Below are 20564 nucleotides of genomic sequence, written 5' to 3'. Positions count from 1 at the left end.
AACACATAGGGCAATTTGTCTTTTGTCTTATTTCTTCAGTTGACGCCAACACACTGCATTGATATGTGCTGGAAAAAAGTAGAATACGTTGCATTTTTGCGCAGGCCGTTCAACCTGATATAATGCATTACCGTGCATAGAGATTAATTTCCTACGCTTACTAAGGTTTTTAAGAAAATAAGCAAGCAATGCAATGTACAACACATTGTGTATATATTTAGAACTTTTTATTTTTTAATTCCTGACTACAATAAACAAAATATATGTAAAATATAACACATTGCACTTTAATGGTTTCATGCTTGTTCTAGAAAGTAGCGTAAAGCTGAGTATACACTAGTAGATTTTCAAATGAAAATTAATTTGCAAATTCTCAGTACATTCGATGGCTTGATAAATGTCATTCCAAAGTACTTCAATCATTTTCATTTGCTTTTCAATTAAAAATTTTTTTGGAGTGTTATGCCGTGTACACACGACCAAACTTTTAGACGGACTAGGTCCGATGGTCTTCCCGACGGACTTTCAGTGGAGTTCCGATGGACTTTTTGAATGAACGGCCACACACAATAAAACCAAAGTCCGATGGATTTGAACGTGATGACATATGACCGAACTAGAATAATCACTTCCCCGACTAGCGCACGACGATGTACATTGGCAGAATGGCATGGGCAGGCAAATTGGCGTACAGATACGTCCATTTGAATTTACCGCCCTGCCATCGCGCGCGCGCATGCCGGTTGGGACCCCCATGAGTCCGGTCACGGGTCCCACGGACTCGATCGCCACGGGGATACCTGTGATCGTCTCATCGGGAGGCTGAACAAGGAGATTCGGAAGTAAACAGCATCTCCCCGTTCTGCCTAGCAACAAGTGACACTGATCTCTGCTCCCTGTGATTGGAGCAGAGATCACTGTTCACTAACACACAGCCCAGCCCCCCACAGATAGTAACACGCCCCTAGGACACACTTAACCCCTACACTGCCACCCCTGGTTAACCCCTTCACTGCCAGTGTCATTTACACAGGAATCAGTGCATTTGTATAGCACTGATTGCTGTATAAATGACAATGGTCCCAAAAATGTGTCAAAAATGGCCGATGTGTCCGCCATAATGTCGCAGTCACAATAAAAATCGCTGATCGCCGCCATTACTAGTAAAAAAAAAATTAATAAAAATGCCATAAAACTATCCCCTATTTTGTAAACGCTATAAATTTTGCGCAAACCAATCAATACTCGCTTATTGCGATTTTTTTTTTTTTTTTTTAACCAAAAATATGTAGAAGAATAAGTATCGTCCTAAACTGAGGAAAATAATTTTTTTTTATATATTTTTGGGGGATATTTATTATAGCAAAAAGTAAAAAAATGTGTTTTTTTCAAAATTGTAGCTCTTTTTTGTTTATAGCGCAAAAAAGAAAAAATGCAGGGGTGATCAAATACCACCAAAAGAAAGCTCTATTTATGGTAAAAAAAAGGACATCAATTTTGTTTGGGAGCCATGTCGCACGACCGTGCAATTGTCAGTTAAAGCGACGCAGTGCCGAATCGCAAAAAGCGGTCTGGTCTTAAGCCAGCAAAATGGTTCGGTCCTGAAAGTGGATAAGGAAGTTCATAGCCAGTAGCCAATAGCTGCCCTAGCATTGGTTTTTGTCCGTCGGACTAGCATACACACGAGCGGATTTCTTGATAGGAACTGGGTCCGTCAGAGTTCCGGCGAAAAAATGTGAAACAAATTCTATTTCTAAAGTCCGTCAGATTTTTAGACAGCAAAGGTCCGATGGAGCCCACACATGATCTAATTTTTGCTGTCAACCTTTGCTGTCAAAAAGTCCGGTCGTGTGTACGCGGTATTAGAAGTTTGTTTGAGCAAAATTTTCCATCCTGCTCCTTTGAATTTTCTCGTCACTGCAGTTAAAGCAAATGTAAAAAAGTGCATGAGGCCTAGGGAGTCAAATACGCCTCCATACCACAAAGCACAATTTTTCTCCTTCGGCTCTTGGCACTGACCAGAGCATCAGGGGAGAGAAGAAAAGGTAAATACTGTAGATCAGCCTTTCTCAACCTTTTCAACACAGAGGAACCCTTGAAATGGTTCTCTGGTCTCGGGGAACCCCTGCTAAAAATGAGAAATCTACAACTCATGATACATTAGTGTGATGGTCAGTGGGAAGAATGGTCCTTACACTTGTGGTCATTGGGAAGAATTACCTCCTTACAAATAGCTAAAAAGAGCAATGGTGTGAGTGGGAACTTATCTGAGAGGCAGAAATTGCCCAAAGCTGAAGGAACCCCTAGCAACCTCTGAAGGAACCCTAGGGTTCCACGGAACCCTGGTTGAGAATCACTGCTGTAGATACTGCTGGATTGAAGAAAAACTGTTTATTTTCCTTGAATGGTGCAAAGTTTGAGCCACTTTGGGGATGAGAAAATCAAACGAACCTTCTTAAAATGAAAGTTTTTTGTATGAAAATCTACTATACCCAGCCTTAGCAGTGAGTCTAGTTTCTAAACAACAGTCCTAGAGCCTGTAGTGGCAGATTACACCTTTCTACCCCTTTAAAAGTTAGAAATATGTTTTTTAGGTAGAGTCTTGATAAAGTGTGGTTTTGTTTTTATTGAGCTGTATGTGTGTGATCATTGTCATAAATGTTTCATTTTATGTATGGTGACAGTTTTTTGTGTGGTCTAGGCACTAAGTGAGTTCACAGCAGAAGGCAATATAGTGCTAGCGTGAGAGTGTGAGATCCCTGATGTCTTAGCTGTGTGTGAATCTTCATACCTCATTATTACCAGATGGTAGACTCTATAGTATCCTTATATCCTCACAGGTGACTGTCTGTAGAATGCCATAAATATTGTATAGTAAAATTATGATAATGTATGGAAGAGTATTATGATTTTATAGTTATGTTGTAATGGAGAATACATTTTTTTTTTCAGCAGGTTGCTTAATGCTGGAAAAATGGTACAGTTATCGCATTGCTTTGGCCTGCTTCCATTAATTCTCTGCCGATGGTTTGGAATGTCATTGTCACTGAATCTTGAGGATCCCAATGTGTGCAGTCACTGGGAAAGGTAAGTGCTATACGTGCTATATGTAAGTGTCTATACAATAAACTGCTGCAAAGAGGAGGGTAAAATTTAAAAATTGCCCCAAATATAAATATAAATCTCAAATATAATACAGGACTTGAATATGACACCCAGGAAAACATACACTATATTAACAAAAATATTGGGACACCAGCCTTAACACGCACATGAACTTTAATGGCATCCCAGTCTTAGCCTGTATGGTTCAGTAGTGAGTTGGCCCACCCTTTGCAGCTATAACAGCTTCAACTCTTCTGGGAAGGCTGTCCATAAGGTTTAGGAGTATGTCTATGGGAATGTTTGACCATTCTTCCAGGAGCGCATTTGTGAGTTCAGACACTGATGTGGACGAGATGGCCTGGCTCGCAGTCTTCACTCTAATTCATCCCAAAGGTGTTCATTCTGGTTTAGGTCAGGACTGGTTGTGCAGGTCAGTCAAGTTCCTCTACCCCAAACTCGCTCATCCATGTCTTTATGGACCTTGTTTGTGCACCAGTGTGAAGTCATGTTGGAACAGGAAGGGGCCATCCCCAAACAGAGTGCTGATCGGGAGCTGGACGGCAGACCCTTTTCGGTCATGCTCCTTCGACAGAAGCCAGCTGTATGGCCGGCTTTTGTCGGACTGGCTGCAGGACACACAGGCTGAATGTCAGCCGGTTTGCATTGTGAAGTGGCTGATGCAGCCTGACATTTAGCATGTGTGTACGGGGCTTTACTACCTGGACCAATCCAGTGTACAGGGCTTTACTTCCTGGGCCAATACAGTATTTTTAACCACTTCAGTTCCGGACCAATAAACACCTTAAGGACCAGAGGTCTTTTTGCAATTTCGCACTGCGCTGCTTTAACTGGTAATTGCGCGGTCATGCAATATTGCACCCAAACGAAATTTGCGTCCTTTTCTTCCCACAAATAGAGCTTTCTTTTGATGGTATTTGATTGCCTCTGCGATTTTTTTTTTTTGCGATATAAATGAAAAAAGAGCGAAAATTTTGAAAAAAAAAGATATTTTCTTCTTTTTGTTATAAGAAAAATCGAATAAACTAAATTTTAGTCATACATTGAGGGCAAAATTTATTCAGCCACATGTCTTTAGTAAAAAAAATGTCAATAAGCGTATATTTTTTGGTTTGCGCAAAAGTTATAGCGTCTACAAACTAGAGTACATTTTCTGGAATTTACACAGCTTTTAATTTATGACTGCCGATCTCATTTCTTGAGGTGCTAAAATGGCAGGGCAGTACAAATCCCCCCCAAATGACCCCATTTTGGAAAGTAGACACCCCAAGGAAATTGCTGATGGGTATGTTGAGCCCATTGAATATTTATTTTTTTTGTCCTAAGGGATTGAATAATGACAAAAAAAAAAATAAAAAATTTTTTTTTACAAAAAGTTGTCACTAAATGATATATTGCTCACACATGCCATGGTTATATGTGAAATGACACCCCAAAATACATTCTGCTGCTTCTCCCGAGTACGGGGATACCACATGTGTGGGACTTTTTGGGAGTCTAGTCGCGCACGGCACCCCGAAAACCAATCACCACCTTCAGGATTTCTAAGGGTGCAAATTTTTGATTTAACTCCTCACTACCTATCACAGTTTCGAAGGCCATAAAATGCCAAAATAGCACAAAACCCCCCCAAATGACCCCATTTTGGAAAGTAGACACCCCAAGCTATTTACTGAGAGGCATGTTGAGTCCATGGAATATTTTATATTTTGCCAAAAGTTGCGGGAATATTACAAACTTTTTTTTTTTTGCACAAAGTTGTCACTAAATGATATATTGCTCACACATGCTATGGGCAGAAGTCAAATTACACCCCAAAATAAATTCTGCTGCTTCTCCCGAGTACGGGGATACCACATGTGGGGGACTTTTTGGGAGCCTAGTTAACTAGCTACCTAGCGACACTAGCGACACTGATGCAGCGTTCAGAAAAATTATCGCTTAGTGACACTGGCAAAAGGGGGTGAAAGGGTTAACTAGCGGAAATCAGGGGGTTAAAACCATTATTGGGTAGTATATCGGGGTACCTAGCGCTATAAAAACCTGGCGGTGAACCTAAAAAAATAACTAGCTACCTAGCGACTGTAGCGACACTAATGCAGCGATCAGAAAAACGATCGCTTAGTGACACTGGCAAAAGGGGGTGAAAGGGTTAACTAGCGGCAATCAGGGGGTTAAAAACATTATTGGGTAGTATATCGGGGTACCTAGCGATATAAAAACCTGGCGGTGAACCTAAAAAAATAACTAGCTACCTAGCGACTGTAGCGACACTAATGCAGCGATCAGAAAAACGATCGCTTAGTGACACTGGCAAAAGGGGGTGAAAGGGTTAACTAGCGGCAATCAGGGGGTTAAAAACATTATTGGGTAGTATATCGGGGTACCTAGCGATATAAAAACCTGGCGGTGAACCTAAAAAAATAACTAGCTACCTAGCGACACTAGCGACACATGCAGCGATCAGAAAAATGATCGCTTAGTGACACTGGCAAAAGGGGGTGAAAGGGTTAACTCTAGGGGCAATCAGGGGGTTAAATCTTTATTGGGGGGTGATAGGGGGCTACCCTGGACCTAACACTAACTGTCCTGACAGTTTTTACTGTCACAACTGACACTGAATGCATTGATCAGTAAAGAAATGATCAATGCAATCAGTGACACTGTGACTGGGGGGGGAGGGGGGGCGGGGGGGGGGATCGGGGGGCGATCGGGGGGGGGATCGGGGGGGGTTTGTGTGCCTGTGTGTACCTACATGTCAGTGTAGTGTTCGTGCAGACTTACTTTTACTCTTCTCCTCGTAGTCCGGTCAAAAAGACCGCCCCGAGGAGAATGACATCACTTCCTCCTTCCTGTGTAAACAATACACAGGGGAGGAAGCTTCTCATTGGCCAGGAGCGATCCAGAGGGGGTGGCCGAAAATGAACGGCCATCCCCTCATCACGGAGCGCTCCTGGACCGAATCGGACCGCCGTAACCAGCGGGAGGGGGTCCGATGGGACCCCCCACCCGCTGGAAGGCAATCACGTAGATGTACGTGATTCTGCCTGCCTGTGCCATTGTGCTGACGTACAATGGCAATACGGCGGTCCTGAAGTGGTTAAAGCCCCGTAGCTTACTCTTCTATGACTGCGTGCTGATGGCAGTAGTGTGCAGAAAGAGAGAGAAAGCCACAAGTCTGTACATAATTGGTAGGGATGGGCCGAACAGACCCCTGTTTGGTTTTCACCAGAACTTCGGAACACCACGAAAGTTCGGACCTGAATAACGAACCCCATTAGAGTCAATGGGACACGAACGTCAAAAATCAAAAGTCCCCTTTTTGAAGGCTTATATGCTAGTAATTGGGCATACAATGGTTTTAGGGGTCCGGGTCCTGCCCTGGGGGACATGTATCAATAAAAAAAAAAAACAATTTTGTTAAAAACTTAATTTTTAAATGAGCATTGATTTTTTTTTTTTTTTTTTTTAAGTGAAAGCCTAAAAATGAAAAAATCCTTCCAATATGCCTGGGGGCCCCCCTTAGTCTACCTGTAAAGCGGCAGATCTGTACTATGTATATAATCTGCTGCAGTAATAATTGCATTTATAAAGCCCCAAAAAAAATTACATTTTCCTTGCAAGCTGCCTCTACTTTACTCAGTAACAGCTGGGGAGCCTGTGTTTATGATGAGGCCACAATGTAGTGCACTGGGAACAAGGTTGGAGATTTTTTGGATACATTTTGGTGTCACTTTGACTTTGTATAGAGGTAACGGGTGCGTAAAAATTGGTCTTTGGGTGTTGGTGGCGTCTTCCCACTGCAACCCTATAAAGGTGCTCTTAATGAAGGCAAAATAATTGTACTGATATGCATATGGTTGGTGTTTTTGCCACGTTTGATGTGCCTGAGACAGTTTACAGATAGCAACAGTGCGATCTGCTGCAGAAGTGCTGAAAAAAGGTCCAGACAGCTGAGCTTTGGGGAGTGGGCCGGGAGATAGCTGCAGAATGTGATGGAATAGGGTGGCTGCTCTCTACTCTTTCTTAATGTCTGCCTCCTTGGGGTTGTGCCGCCTCACCTTCAGTTTCCTCCTCTGCTCTATCTGGCACCCAAGTTGCATTAGTGACCTCATCATCATCATCTCCATCTCCTCCATCTTAATCATTACCACTGGAGACAACTTGGCAATACGCTGCGGCTTGGGGGACATTTCATAGTTTCATAGTTAGTAAGGTTGAATAAAGACACCAGTCCATCCAGTTCAACCTGAGTGAGTGTCTACAATTGTCCCTATCCCTGTACATTGCACACTCACATTGGTCCCTACCCTCAAGGAGTCCACAATCTAAGGTCCCCATTCATATACTAGGGCCAATTTTGGACAGAAGCCAATTAACCTACCTGCATGTCTTTGGAGAGTGGGAGGAAACCAGAGTACCCGGAGGAAACCCACGCAGGCACAGGGAGAACATGCAAACTCCAGGCAGGTAGTGTCATGGTTGGGATTTGAACCAGCGACCCTTTTTACTGCTAGGTGAGAGTGCTAACCACTACACCACTGTGCCGCCCACATTAATGTCAATTTGTCTACCAGAGTTCCTCCCTCTCTCTAGGCTCATTTTCCTGTCATCCTCAACCTCAGAACCAACATCTGAATCCAGTAAAGGTGCAAGTGGCTGACGCTGTGGTCAAATAACTCAGCAGACTCCTCAATAGCTGATGTTGGGGCTATGGCAGGAATAGATGTGGACAAGGAGGCAGGTTTATCCACTCTGGCAACTACAGGGGACTGCACACTTGTCTCTGTTTGCATGACAGAGGATGTGGAGGATGAGTAAGGTTTAGTAAGCCAGTCCACCACCTCCTCTGCATGCTGTGGCTGGATAGCACGGGCAAACTCACTAAACAGAGGAAATAATGTCCTGCCTGAGAACTGACTACCGCTTCCACCTTTGCCCGTGGACACATTTGTTGCTGGCCCCCTTACAGTGCCAAGGGAAAGTCTACCTCTTCTTGTTGTCCTCCCACACTTTATTGGGAGGGAGGGGGCGGTTCTTATAAACCAGGGGTGTCCAAACTTTTTTCAAAGAGGGCCGGATTTGATGAAGTGAACATGCGCGAGGGCCGACCATTTTGCCTGACATTCTTTGAATCGTTAAAATTCGGTCTAAGTGTGTTCGTTCGGGCTCTAATACACTGCCCAACAAGAATTCTCTTGCCTTTGTGGCTGTGTGTGGGAAGAAATGAGCTTGGGCGTATTTGTACATACTGTATTAATTGGCGTATAACACGCACCTTCACTTTAAGAGGGAAGTTTCAGGAAAAAAAAATGTTTAAATAAAGAACTGTGAAGCAAAATAATGGTCAGTGCCCACCAATGCAGCCTAATCAGTGCACATCTGCAGACCCACCTTTGCCAGGAACACACCCACCACAGCCAGGAATGCACTCACCATAGCCAGGAATGCCCCCACCATAGCCAGGAATGCCCCCCCATAGCCAGGAATGCCCCCCCCCATAGCCAGGAATGCCCCCCATAGCCAGGAATGCCCCCCCATAGCCAGGAATGCCCCCCCATAGCAAGGAATGCCCCCACCATAGCAAGGAATGCCCCCACCATAGCAAGGAATGCCCCCACCATAGCAAGGAATGCCCCCACCATAGCAAGGAATGCCCCCACCATAGCCAGGAATGCCCCCACCATAGCCAGGAATGCCCCCACCATAGCCAGGAATTCCCCCACCATTGCCAGGGACGCAGCACCATTGCCAGGGACGCAGCCCCATTGCCTGGGATGCCGCACCATTGCCAGGAATGCCTCCCCAAATGCCTCACCATTGCCAGGAATGCCTCCCCAAATGCCTCACCATTGCCAGGAATGCAGCACCATTGCCAGGAATGACTCACCATTGCCAGGAACGCAGCACCATTGCCAGGGACGCAGCACCATTCCCAGGGACGCAGCACCATTGCCAGGGACGCAGCACCATTGCCTGGGACGCAGCACCATTGCCAGGAATGCCTCCCCAAATGCCTCACCATTGCCAGGAATGCAGCACCATTGCCAGGAACGCAGCACCATTGCCAGGAACGCAGCACCATTGCCAGGAACGCAGCACCATTGCCAGGAACGCAGCACCATTGCCAGGAACGCAGCACCATTGCCAGGAACGCAGCACCATTGCCAGGAACGCAGCACCATTGCCAGGAACACAGCACCATTGCCAGGAACACAGCACCATTGCCAGGAATGCACTGACGAACGCCAAAGGAGAATCTCCTGTTTACACGGCGGCTTCTTTAATAGAAAGTCCCGCCTCCTTTGATGGACAGAACAGTCGTCCAATGGCAGTGCAGGAGAAGGACTTCCTATTACAGAGGCCGCCCGTAAACAGGAAATTCTCCTGTGTACGGCGCTCGGTCCTGTCCTCCCTGTACCTTCCGAAGCATATATATCTTTTGTGGCCCCGGCGCTGGGAGATCGTCGGGGGCCACAAAAGATATGTATGTCCAAATAACCAGGCGGGCAGTTCAAAACCGGGCCGCGGGCCGCAATTGGCCCGCGGGCCGGACTTTGGACATGCCTGTTATAAGCAAATGTAAAGAAGTTGAAATCTGTATGTAGATGCACTTTAATCGATGTAAAGAGGTGTTTTATGCACTTTAATTTGAGTACTCACGCTACACAGACACACTCCACGGATACACTATAATATACTGCAATATAATGTGCCAAAAGTGTAGTGACGCACAGAACTATATGGCGTTAAACTGGCAGTAACGCAAACAAAAGTAAATGACGTTAAACTGCAGTAACGTACAAAACTATATGGCGTTAAACTGGCAGTAATGCACACAGAACTATATGGAGTTAAACTGGCAATAACGCACACAGAACTATATGGCGTTAAACTGGCAGTAACGCACACAGAACTATATGTTGTTAAACTGGCAGTAACACACACAAAACTATATGGCGTTAAACTGGCAGTAACTCACATAGAAGTAAATGACATTAAACTGGCAGTAACGCAATCAAATAGACAGTGTTCAACCGTCACTACACTGATGCTATCTGAACTGTCCCTACTCTAGCTATACACTAATGTAAAGATTACTGACACGGTCTCACTACACTACACTGAAACTATATGAGCTGTCCCTACTCTACACTAATATATGTATGAATGACATGGTCTCACTACACTACAGTGAAACTATCTGAGCTGTCCCTACTTTAGCTGCACACTATGCAAAGCTGAATGATGGTCCTCCTCACTACACTCACACTATCCCTAGACTGACACTTAACTAATATTCTACACTGACAATTGAAGCAAAATAGCACAGTATAGAACACTAACTAACTAATAGCACTGAACAGAGCCCTATTCTATCTCTCTCCATGCCAAAATCACACTGAAAATGCCTGCCATTGAAAGAATACTTTCAATGGCAGGCATTTCCACTCCACAGTATAAAATTATTCTTTCAATGAATGTCCCGCCAGGGCAGGACCCGGACCCCTATAACCATTGTGTGCACAATTACTTGCATGTAAGCCTTCAAAAAATGATTTTTGACGTTCGGGTCCTATCGACTTAATGGGGTTTGTTATTTTGGGTCTGAACTTTCGTGGTGTACGGAAGTTCTGGTGCGAACCAAACAGGAGTCCGTTCAGCCCATCCCTACCCATCACTACATATGGATGTATTTTCATCATGGAGGTAAAAAAAGGTGATTTATTATCTTGTCTTCCATCTGTTCTCCTATATCTCAGGCAGTGATGTGTGTGAAAATGTCTGTAAACATAAGCATGTGTTAGAAGAGTCACTAAGGAGGCACCAGTTGTCCTTCTACTCTGTGTCCTCACCTATTCATTCAAGGAAACTCTGAACATTATTTGTCAGTGGTTATCATTTACTACTGACAACCAGTTAGTATTTAATACCATCATGCAGCTATATGGCCTGTGTAGGTAGGAATATGATAACATTCTTTTGTATTGTTTTTGCCCTCCTTCTGATTCCTTTATAACAATAAAGCACATTTAAAATATCCTAGGAAAGAATTTTAAAATGCATTGTTAAGCTGTCATTCATTTTCTCATGTACAGTATATTTTTACACATTTTGTAAATTATTTTACATACTTCCTATGATAAGATTTTTTTTTCTTTGATTGTGATTATTATGAGCATCTAGGGGTATAGCGTAAAATTACATAAGTATTGATTTGTTTGCCTTTTCTGATAAATCAGGGGTTAATAGACCCTAACTCATAAGGGAGAATAATGAAAAACCAAACTTAAGATAATTGAAAGGCCTCCAAACGAGTTATAGTTTATAGTTTTTTGGGGATAAATTGGCTGCAAATGCAATATAAGGCCAATTACATCCTCATGCAACTAGACAATGGTAAGCAAGAAAAGAGGGGATACAAAGAAAAGAAGAGAAAGAGGGAAGAAGAGAGGAGAGAGAAGAAGGGAAAGAGAGTAGAGAAGAAGATAGAAAAAAAAAAGGATGGATAAAGGGAGCCCCGACCCCAGGAGATCATCTGCTCCATGTGACCTAGAGAGTCCATCTCACAGGCCCAGTAAACCAGAGGGGGAGTGCCCAGTTTATGCCAGTTTCTTAAAATGACAGTACGTGCTGTGGTTAAAAAATGGCAGAGTAAGCCGTTTTTTATTCTGCTTATAGGACCCAGGCATCATGAATAATAGCGTAATCAGAGGATCATTAGGAATCCCATCTCCGACCAGTTTATGATACAGTTAAAGGATTTTTTTCCCAGAATAGGGTGATAAATGGGCAGGTTCCCCATATATGTATCATAGTACCTAGGATTATCATGCACCTGCAGCAGAGGTTTGGTATGGATAAAATCTTATAATTACGCTCTTGAGGTCTGGTAGATATGGAAGCCTTGTGAGTAAACACTAGTATCTTATCCCAGTCTGTCATCCTCAGTATGAGCAAGGTCCTCTTGCCACTTAGAGAAAAAGCATGGGTTTGACGGATATGTCTCATTCAGGAACACAAATTATTTTGGTAATAAATATGAAGTACTCTTTGCCCATGTGTTTCCTTACTCTCCCCAAAAGATGCAATTAATGCATACAATTGTATGAAATATTCTCACATATTTATTAATATAATAATTGTCTGCTTAATTGCATGTTTTGGGGAGGGTAGGGAAAACATATGGGCAAAGAGTGTATATTTATCCCGTTTTTTTTTTCACCTTATTTTTTGCTGTTTGCATCCCCTAAAGGTGATTTTCCTTCACTTCCTGCCCCAGAGAGAGACTTAACCACTTCGCATCCAGGCCAATTCTGACATTTCTCTCCTACATGTAAAATTCATAATTTGTTTTCTAGAAAATTACATAGAACCCCCAAATATTATATATGTTTTTTTTAGCAAAGACCCTAGAGAATACAATGGCGGTTGTTGCAACTTTTTATCTCGCACGGTATTTGCGCAGCAATTTTTTGAACGCTTTTTTTTCAGAAAAAAAAAAGTTTCATGCTTAAAAAAAAAAAAACAGTAAAGTTAGCCCAATATTTTTGCATAATGTGATAGATGAAGATACGCGAGTAAATGGATACCCAACATGTTACGCTTCAAAATTGCACGCGCTCGTGGAATGGCGCCAAACTTTGGTATTTAAAAATCCCCATAGGCGATGCTTTAAATTTTTTTTACTGGTTACATGTTTTGCGTTACAGAGGAGTTCTAGTGCTAGACTTATTTCTCTCGCTCTAATATTCTCGGCGATACCTCACATGTGTGGTTTGCACACCGTTTTCATATGTGGGCGGGACTTGCGTATGCGTTCGCTTCTGCATACAAGCTCACGGGGACAGGGGCACTTTAATTTTTTTTTTTTTATTGTTAATTTTACTTATATTTTTTTAGTTTGACACTTAAAAAAAAAAAAAATTGATTACTTTTATTCCTATTACAAGGAATGTAAACATCCCTTACTAATTACTTAATAGGAATATGGCATAATCGGACCTATTTACAGTGAGATATGGGGTCAATAAGACCCCATATCTCACCTCTAGGCTGGGAAGCCTAAAATAAAAAAAAATAAAAAAAACGATCACGGCCTCCCAGCCAAATCGGCACTGTTATTTTGAATGCAGAGGCTGGGCGTGACGTCATAACATCGCGCCTGGCCTCCGCACGATAATAAAGACTCCGGGGACCGTCTGGTCCACCGGAAATATGTATGGTATCATCCGGGGGCCGGCGGATCCTGTAACCGACTCACCGATGGAAGCGGTGAGTTGGTAGAAGCACCGGAGGGCAGCGGGAGGGGGGGTCGTCCCCTCCCGCCGCCTGTAAGAACGATCAAGCGGCAAAACAGCCGCTATGATCATTCTTATGGTGCAGGGAATCGCCGGCTGAAAATGCCTCAGCCATCATTCAGATATAACCACCGAAAGCCGAGGCCGTCCCTGGACGTCCTACCGGCACGAAGTGGTTAAGAGGAAGGGACAGGAATTCTCTACATAATGTGAGAATTCTACCCTAAGACAGTGGTCTCCAAAACAAGTTTCTCCCATGGAAGATTTACTCTCACCACTTTTTTGAGTGATAACTGACATTTTGTATTTCCCACCACTTTTAACTTGGTCGATTTGGTCAGAGGGTCAGCCTACCTAGGAAAGAAACAAGCAGAAATACAAACCTTTAACAGCCTTTAAAATTAAAGTTAAAAAGGAAGCAGACTGTTAATGGGGTACTTTCTGCCAGAGGCTAATAACAAGTACAACTAGGAAGTTGACACTTTGGTCCACCTCCTGCCACCTTGAGAGCCACACTAGTGGTCAGCGATGCTGCTCATCACCTTCATAGACCAATATTTTGGCTTTGGATGTAGGAGGGCCAAATCGTGGAATTCCTAGCTGAAGTTGTATTTGCATAAGAAACACCCCAGGTTTTGGGGACTTCTTGAATATATGTGAAGCACCTCTGGATGCTGCAATAACAGTCTACTGCCTGTACACCATAATGAAAGTAAGTACAATTTTACTTTATAGTAAATAGTTGTTCCAGTAACACCCAAAAATCTCCTCCTGCATATTTCTCTGGTCCTCTCTAAACACAATTTTAAATATCCATAACTGTGCTATTGCTTTCAAACATACTTCATATTTTAAATAGAAGGATTTATATTGGGGGACCTTTTTCATTGTAAAGTGAAAAACTTCCCAAAACTTTTTTTCTAGTTAAATTACTTGCCGGAAAAGTGACTGTATTGTTCAGTAAAATCTCAGGGTTTGGGTAATATTAGCTGACATGTAATATTACTTTTGTGTCTTTTCAGCTACTCTGTTACTGTTCAGGAATCCTATGCACATCCATTTGATCAAGTCTACTACACCAGTTGCACAGATATACTAAACTGGTTCAAATGCACTAGGCACAGGTATGTATTGTTTGTTTCCAGTAGTCACCAATAATTCAGATTAATAATTTATAAACCCTATATTATGTACTCCCGCAAGCCTAAAGTTGATATCACTGAGACATTTTACGTTGGACCCCCTGACCGCCTATGTTAAAGTTGGAATTTGGGAGAACCTTCATTCATGACTGCTCGTAGCCCGAGGGCTTTCACACCGGAGCGGTGCGCTGGCAGGACATCAGGAAAAGTCCTGCCAGCAGCTTCTTTGCAGCGGTGAAGGAGCGGTGTGTTTACCGCTCCTCCACCGCTGCTCCTCATTAAAATCAATGGGGCAGCGCTGCAATAACGCTGGCAAAATGCCGCAATTGCGACGTATTGCGGGCTGTTATAACGGCCCGCTAGCGGCCGAAATGCGCTGCAAATCTGACGGTAAAACGCCTCTAAAATAGCGGCGTTTTACAGCTGACGCTATGGGCACGGCAGTGTGAAAGGGGTCTTAGGGAGTATGGTCATCAGATACATATTGAATATTAGGATAAAAAACAGGGTAGGCTTTGTTGCCCTGGTGAGTGTAATTTTTTTACATTATTACTGAATTTTACCTGTAATGTGCTTTGTATACATACATACTCATACAGTTAGGTATGTAGCGCAAGCTTGCTGCCACAAGTGTGGTCTATATTAATTATTTGCTTGTTTCTTTTTCTATGACAGAATAAGCTATAGAACTGCATATAGGCGTGGAGAAAAAACTATGTACAGACGCAAGTCTCAGTGCTGTCCGGGATTTTATGAAAGCAAGGATGTGTGTGTCCGTAAGTATATTTTGTTTTTTATTGAATCTGGTTGACTGTTGGCATAAAACAGTTACTTTTGTGGTTCAGATGCTTTGAGCAGCGGGACTCATTGTCTGGTCAATGTTACACAAAAATGTGCTGGAAAATAACTAAGGAATGGAAATTGAGTAGATACAAAGCTATGCCGAAGGCCTTAGATATTCTAACATTTGCATTTATTTCCTAAAGGAACTTTTTTTATGGTTAAGTATTGCAATTAAGAGCAGGGCAGAGATCCCGGTGTGGAAAGGTGCAGTGTGAGATGTGGTCCTTTGTAATTTACTACACGTTAATGCAAACTGTACGTTTTTTACTTGCATGCACCGTGTTTCCCCGAAAATAAGACCGGTTCTAACATTCATTTTGGTTACAAAAAACACACTAGGGCTTATTTTCAGGGTATTTCTTATTTATTTAAGGTATGTACAAAGAATTTCTTCCTGTCAGCTCAGGAGTTATGAAATTCTGTAAATCCAAAAATAAACTGTAGTTAAAGACCTTGTAAAATCATGTACCGGTAATCCGTTCTGTAAAAAGATTATATAATGTCCAGTGTTTTTCCTTGTGTAATTTTATTGTGGAAATACCCGCCAGAGCGCTTCTTCCCCGCTCCGAATACTGCAGAGGGAGGGGCCGAGATCCCTGCTGACGTCAGCCCACTCCAAGCGCTGCAGAGGGAGGGGCTGCTGATGTCAGCCGGGAGGAGAGAAGAAGATCTCTGGTGGGTCACACGAGCGCCCAGCGGCGCTGTAAATAAGGTATTTTCCACAATAAAGTTACATAAGGAGACACACTGCACATTATAGAATCTTTTTTACAGAACGAATTGTGTGATTTTACAAGGACTTTAACTAGGGCTTATTTTTGGGGTAGAGCCTATTTTAGGGGGAAGCAGGGTACAGCGGTGGGCTGGGCTAGCACACCTCCTGTGTTTGGAAAGTGGATGTTAATTGCCAGGTTACCTTGAGTAGTGGTAGAACCTGATGTGGTGTTACTAGGAGGGGACTTCTGGAGACATGCAGTGTTATCTTTACTCAGTGAGGCCTTCATAGTATGTTCACAGCTTCTGAGGTCAGAGATCTTACCGTGTCTGCAGACAAACAAGTAGGGTTTCCCTTAGGCTGACTTATAAGGAAGAATGTCTACTTTGATTCATATGCCACCCATTTGTCTGTAGCTTGTGTGCATTGTGGGGCTTACACACGGGACTCAAACTCAAAGTGGAGACTATGCTATGAAAGAGTATCATCGTGGGGCCATTGAAGTGTGGATTTTATGGTATAAGGGCACAACATTTCTAAAATCTTCAAGTGTGACCTGCCTCACTATTTCTTAGGCTGTCTGTTCATTCTTTCAAGTTTCATGTAGATCCAAAGTCAAATATAACTGGTAGTAAGAGTGAAATAAAATAGAATTCATTGCATAGAGCAGATAAATACCCTTTAATCAATAATATATAAATACATTTCACTTACAGGGTAGCGACTTGATCACAACATGATACCATGTAGATCAACTCCAATCTGATGTCAGGTGCATAAACTATTACTTCAGAAATGCCAGCAAAAGGAGAAATAGCGATCAATGATGGAAAGGCTTTAAAGGACACTGAGCAAACTAGAGGTGAAAATGCCAATCATTGTCCTGAATAGTACTAAATAGAGAACGTGATGACATCCTAAGAGAAAACTACCTCCAGTTACATTTTGCAAAGCCCTGCCCTGTCATCAAAGGCCTTCATCAGGTAGGACTTTAATGTGGAGGTACTTTTCTCCTACTCTGCCAACTCAGTACCCCATTCATTACTTACTATTCTGGACAAGTATTAGAATTTTCAACCCTAGTTTCTTCAGTGTCCTTTAAAGCCTTTCCATCATAGAAAGCTCTCTCTCCTTTTGCTTTCTTTTGAGTTCAACTTGTGAACTTTCAAAGATGTGAACGTGAATTTGCATGCCCAATCGTGTAAAGCTGGGTACACACACTCAGTTTTTTTTGTTCAATCCAGCATGCTGAATGGAACAAAGCTGACAGATTGCTGTACCAACACAAGCAATGTTAGTGGAGAGATCTCCCCTGCTGTGGTATTGTGTTCTCACAGGGGGACCCCCCCTCCTCCCCTTTGTCTGCAATAGCTGATCTTTGATGGACTTACAAATGAGCACCCAGAAAGGAACTCATTCGTAAGTAGGGGACTTACTATAAGTGATTGTGCATCTATACGGTGGCCAGATGGGAGTTAACCAGGCAGATTGTATGCTCTAATCAAATTACTACTTTGTAAAGACAATTTATACATCAATGATAAAAGCGTGTTTTATCTGCTCAATGTAGTGCACTCTGCTTTGTTTCACTTATGCCTGCAATTATAAGTTTTAATGAAAGTACAGCTACTCACTAATAATGATAATTGTGGGTCAATGATACCTTAGAAAGAGTAGAATTGCTTAATTTAATCATATGGGTCTTCTGTTGTAGGTAGAATGTGTGGTTTAATTAATTGTGTTTTTTCTTTTTTTAGTAAATGTGGTTATTAGGGCATGCAGTATCTAACATTTTCTTATTCAAACATTTTTATTATAGAATAAAATTGGTTTACAAAGACCAAGAACAAAAGGGAGGAGTCTCAACAATAGAAGTGGTGAGACAGAGCGTACAATAACTCAATATGAAGATAGGGACTCAGCCCTTATAAAATGTAGGCTCAAAAGGTGAAGCCAACACAGGGATCATAAAACGTCCTATAACATACATTTGCAGTGAGGCAAAATTAAACCAAATAATGCAATGGTAAATGAGAAAGATAACAGGAACCCCATATAACTTCCGGAGGTTTGAGGATCACTGCGAAGCAAACCCACTGTGATGCTAAGGAAAAAGGGAGGTACTATGGGAAGAGATTGGGGGCTCCACTGCTAGAAACAATAAAGATGGGGAAGCAGTTGCTACCCAGTGGAGGGACAATGGTTTTTGAGGAGTGGTCGCAGATGGTGGCCAAGCAGACATAAATGAGCTAGCAAGGTGGGGTAGGTCCCTATTACAAACAGAATAGTAAAGGTCCGGAGATTAGAAGAAAGAAAAGGAGGAGGAAGCAGAAGGCAGGGAAAGAGGAAAGAATGTGCCAGTGAGATAAGGGAGGCAAGAGGCGAATCTCGAGGGGCGGGGAGGGAGGGGAAGAACGGTGGTGTAAGGGGAGCCCTGAAAGAAGAGTTCTGGCTAGTGATAATGATAACAATCAGGGAGATAGTAGTGTGGTGTCAAAATCGGCTGGGAGGTATTACTCTACCCAATGGTTTCCATAGAATTTCATGTTTCTTGACCTTATCAATCAGAATTGCTTCAACCTTGGCATGGATCGTGGCTCTAGTAATTCTATTCTTAGTTTCCGCAATGCTAAGGTTAGGGGTTTTCCATGCCTTGGTAATAGTTTTTTGGCAGCGGTAGTGACCTGCAGGAAAAGTTTGAATTGTTGTCTGGTCACGACAATAGCTAACATTTTAACAGTCAATCACTCCACTTCCCATGCTGTGGTAATACTTGCTTTCATATACAAATAGCATTTGATTTAATGAATTTCCATAATCAATAATAATGGGCATCATTATGTTTATATCAGTGAGAAAGCTAATCTGTCGTTGGCTCCACATTTGGTTATGTCAGGCTATTATCATTTGAATACAATAATTCATGTAATATGTCTAGATGTCTACCTACTTTATAACACCTGGAACACTGAATTCAAATAATGCCTTTGTATTCTCAAAACATAGTCATTTGGGATAAGAATAAAATTCACGGTTTTATTAAAAAAGAAACTGTTTATACTATAGTAACTACAATATATTTGATAAAACAAAATCTTCCAGTACTGCAGTGTTTATATCTATAAATTATTTTGAAAGATAATAATTGTGTTTTATGTTTGTATATAGAAATGTATGAGTTTCCTGTTGCTGGAAACCCATTTATATGGAGGTTCCCAGGGATTGGCAGAGGCATTTGTAAAAATTACTGGTCAGTGTCCAATAACATGGATATGGATGTGTGCTCTGGATGCACACATTTTCATAAAGCTTATGTAATCATTTAGAACAAAGTAGACCAACCAATCAGATTTAATTTTACTGTGGCCAGATCAGTAAAGAATTAAATCTTATCTGCTGCACACATTTACAATACATTGCACTGCCCTACTAAGGAAACCCTCTAATCTACTTCTTTTAATGGCTGTAGCCTACAATACTTATTTGTATTTACTAGAGATATTTATATAGCATTTGCACTATACATAGCACTGTAAATTCAAAGTCCCTGCATCATGGAGCTTACAATCTAAGGTCCTTATAACACATGCATGCATACACATACTTGGGCCAATTTAGAGCCTGTAAATCTCTCCCAACATGTTGAGATGTGAATGAGGGACACCTACTAGAAAACGTATGTAGGCATAGGACACACCTCCTGCCACACCCCCTTAAAGGAGAATTAACAAAAAAGTTAATCAAATCCACAAGGGCTTTTTTCGCATACTAGCCCATTATATGACACTTACTTGCAAACGAAGCCTGCGCTGTCCCCTGTGCAGCCCGCATCCATCCTCACCCCCCTTCCTTCCGGGGCTGCGGACTCTGGCTCTGTGACTGGCCCGAGTTGCGTGATGTCACTCCCACGCACGCGCGCGGGAGCCGTCAGCCATGGCACGCGCTGGGGGAAGAAACGGCGCGGCGGTCCGTTTCTTCACAGTGAAGCACCAATGACGACATTGGCGCACTACAAGTGAAATCTCTCCTAAACGGTGCACGTGTAAGAGATATTTCCACTACCTATAGGTAAGCCTTATTCTAGGCTTACCTTTAGGCAAAAGTCACTTAAAAGGGTTTACAACCACTTTAAAGTTTACAAATGCAGTCATTTAGAATTTGGATGAAAGGTTTAGTACTGGGAAACACTTTTTGAAAGATATAAAATGCATTTTAATATACAACTATAAGGATCAGACCAAAATGAGGGGGGAAGAGGGACAGAGGGACATTACTCCAAATCGGGGACAGTCCCTCGAAATCAGAGACAGTTGGGAGCTATGGACAGGAAGTAAAGGCAAATCTCTTAAATGGAATGACAAATACTAGGTTGTAACCATTCCCTACTCTATCCAAAGCAGAAAAAAACTGTTTTGGTTTTGGATATAAGTTAACCCTCCA

General features: G+C 42.4%; 1 protein-coding gene across 5 annotated transcripts in view; it reads left to right on the top strand.

Annotated features, from left to right (window-relative positions):
* Positions 1 to 20564, top strand: part of MEGF10 (multiple EGF like domains 10) — a 179894-nt gene that overhangs the window by 47139 nt on the left and 112191 nt on the right. For 4 of the 5 annotated variants that reach the window (XM_077462151.1, XM_077462148.1, XM_077462150.1 and 1 more), the window contains exons 2-4: positions 2953 to 3087; positions 14447 to 14548; positions 15242 to 15342. In XM_077462151.1, the coding sequence (XP_077318277.1) occupies positions 2975 to 3087; positions 14447 to 14548; positions 15242 to 15342 (316 nt within the window). In that variant the 5' untranslated portion in view covers positions 2953 to 2974. The remainder of the gene's footprint in view (positions 1 to 2952; positions 3088 to 14446; positions 14549 to 15241; positions 15343 to 20564) is intronic. The other variant, XM_077462149.1, reaches the window with a different exon arrangement.

This window comes from Lithobates pipiens, unplaced genomic scaffold, assembly GCF_037356315.1.
Source record: "Lithobates pipiens isolate NorthernLeopardFrog02 unplaced genomic scaffold, aLitPip1_a1.2 Scaffold_3, whole genome shotgun sequence".
NCBI classification, from domain to species: Eukaryota; Metazoa; Chordata; class Amphibia; order Anura; family Ranidae; genus Lithobates; species Lithobates pipiens.
This window is presented reverse-complemented; position numbering and strand designations above follow the sequence as displayed.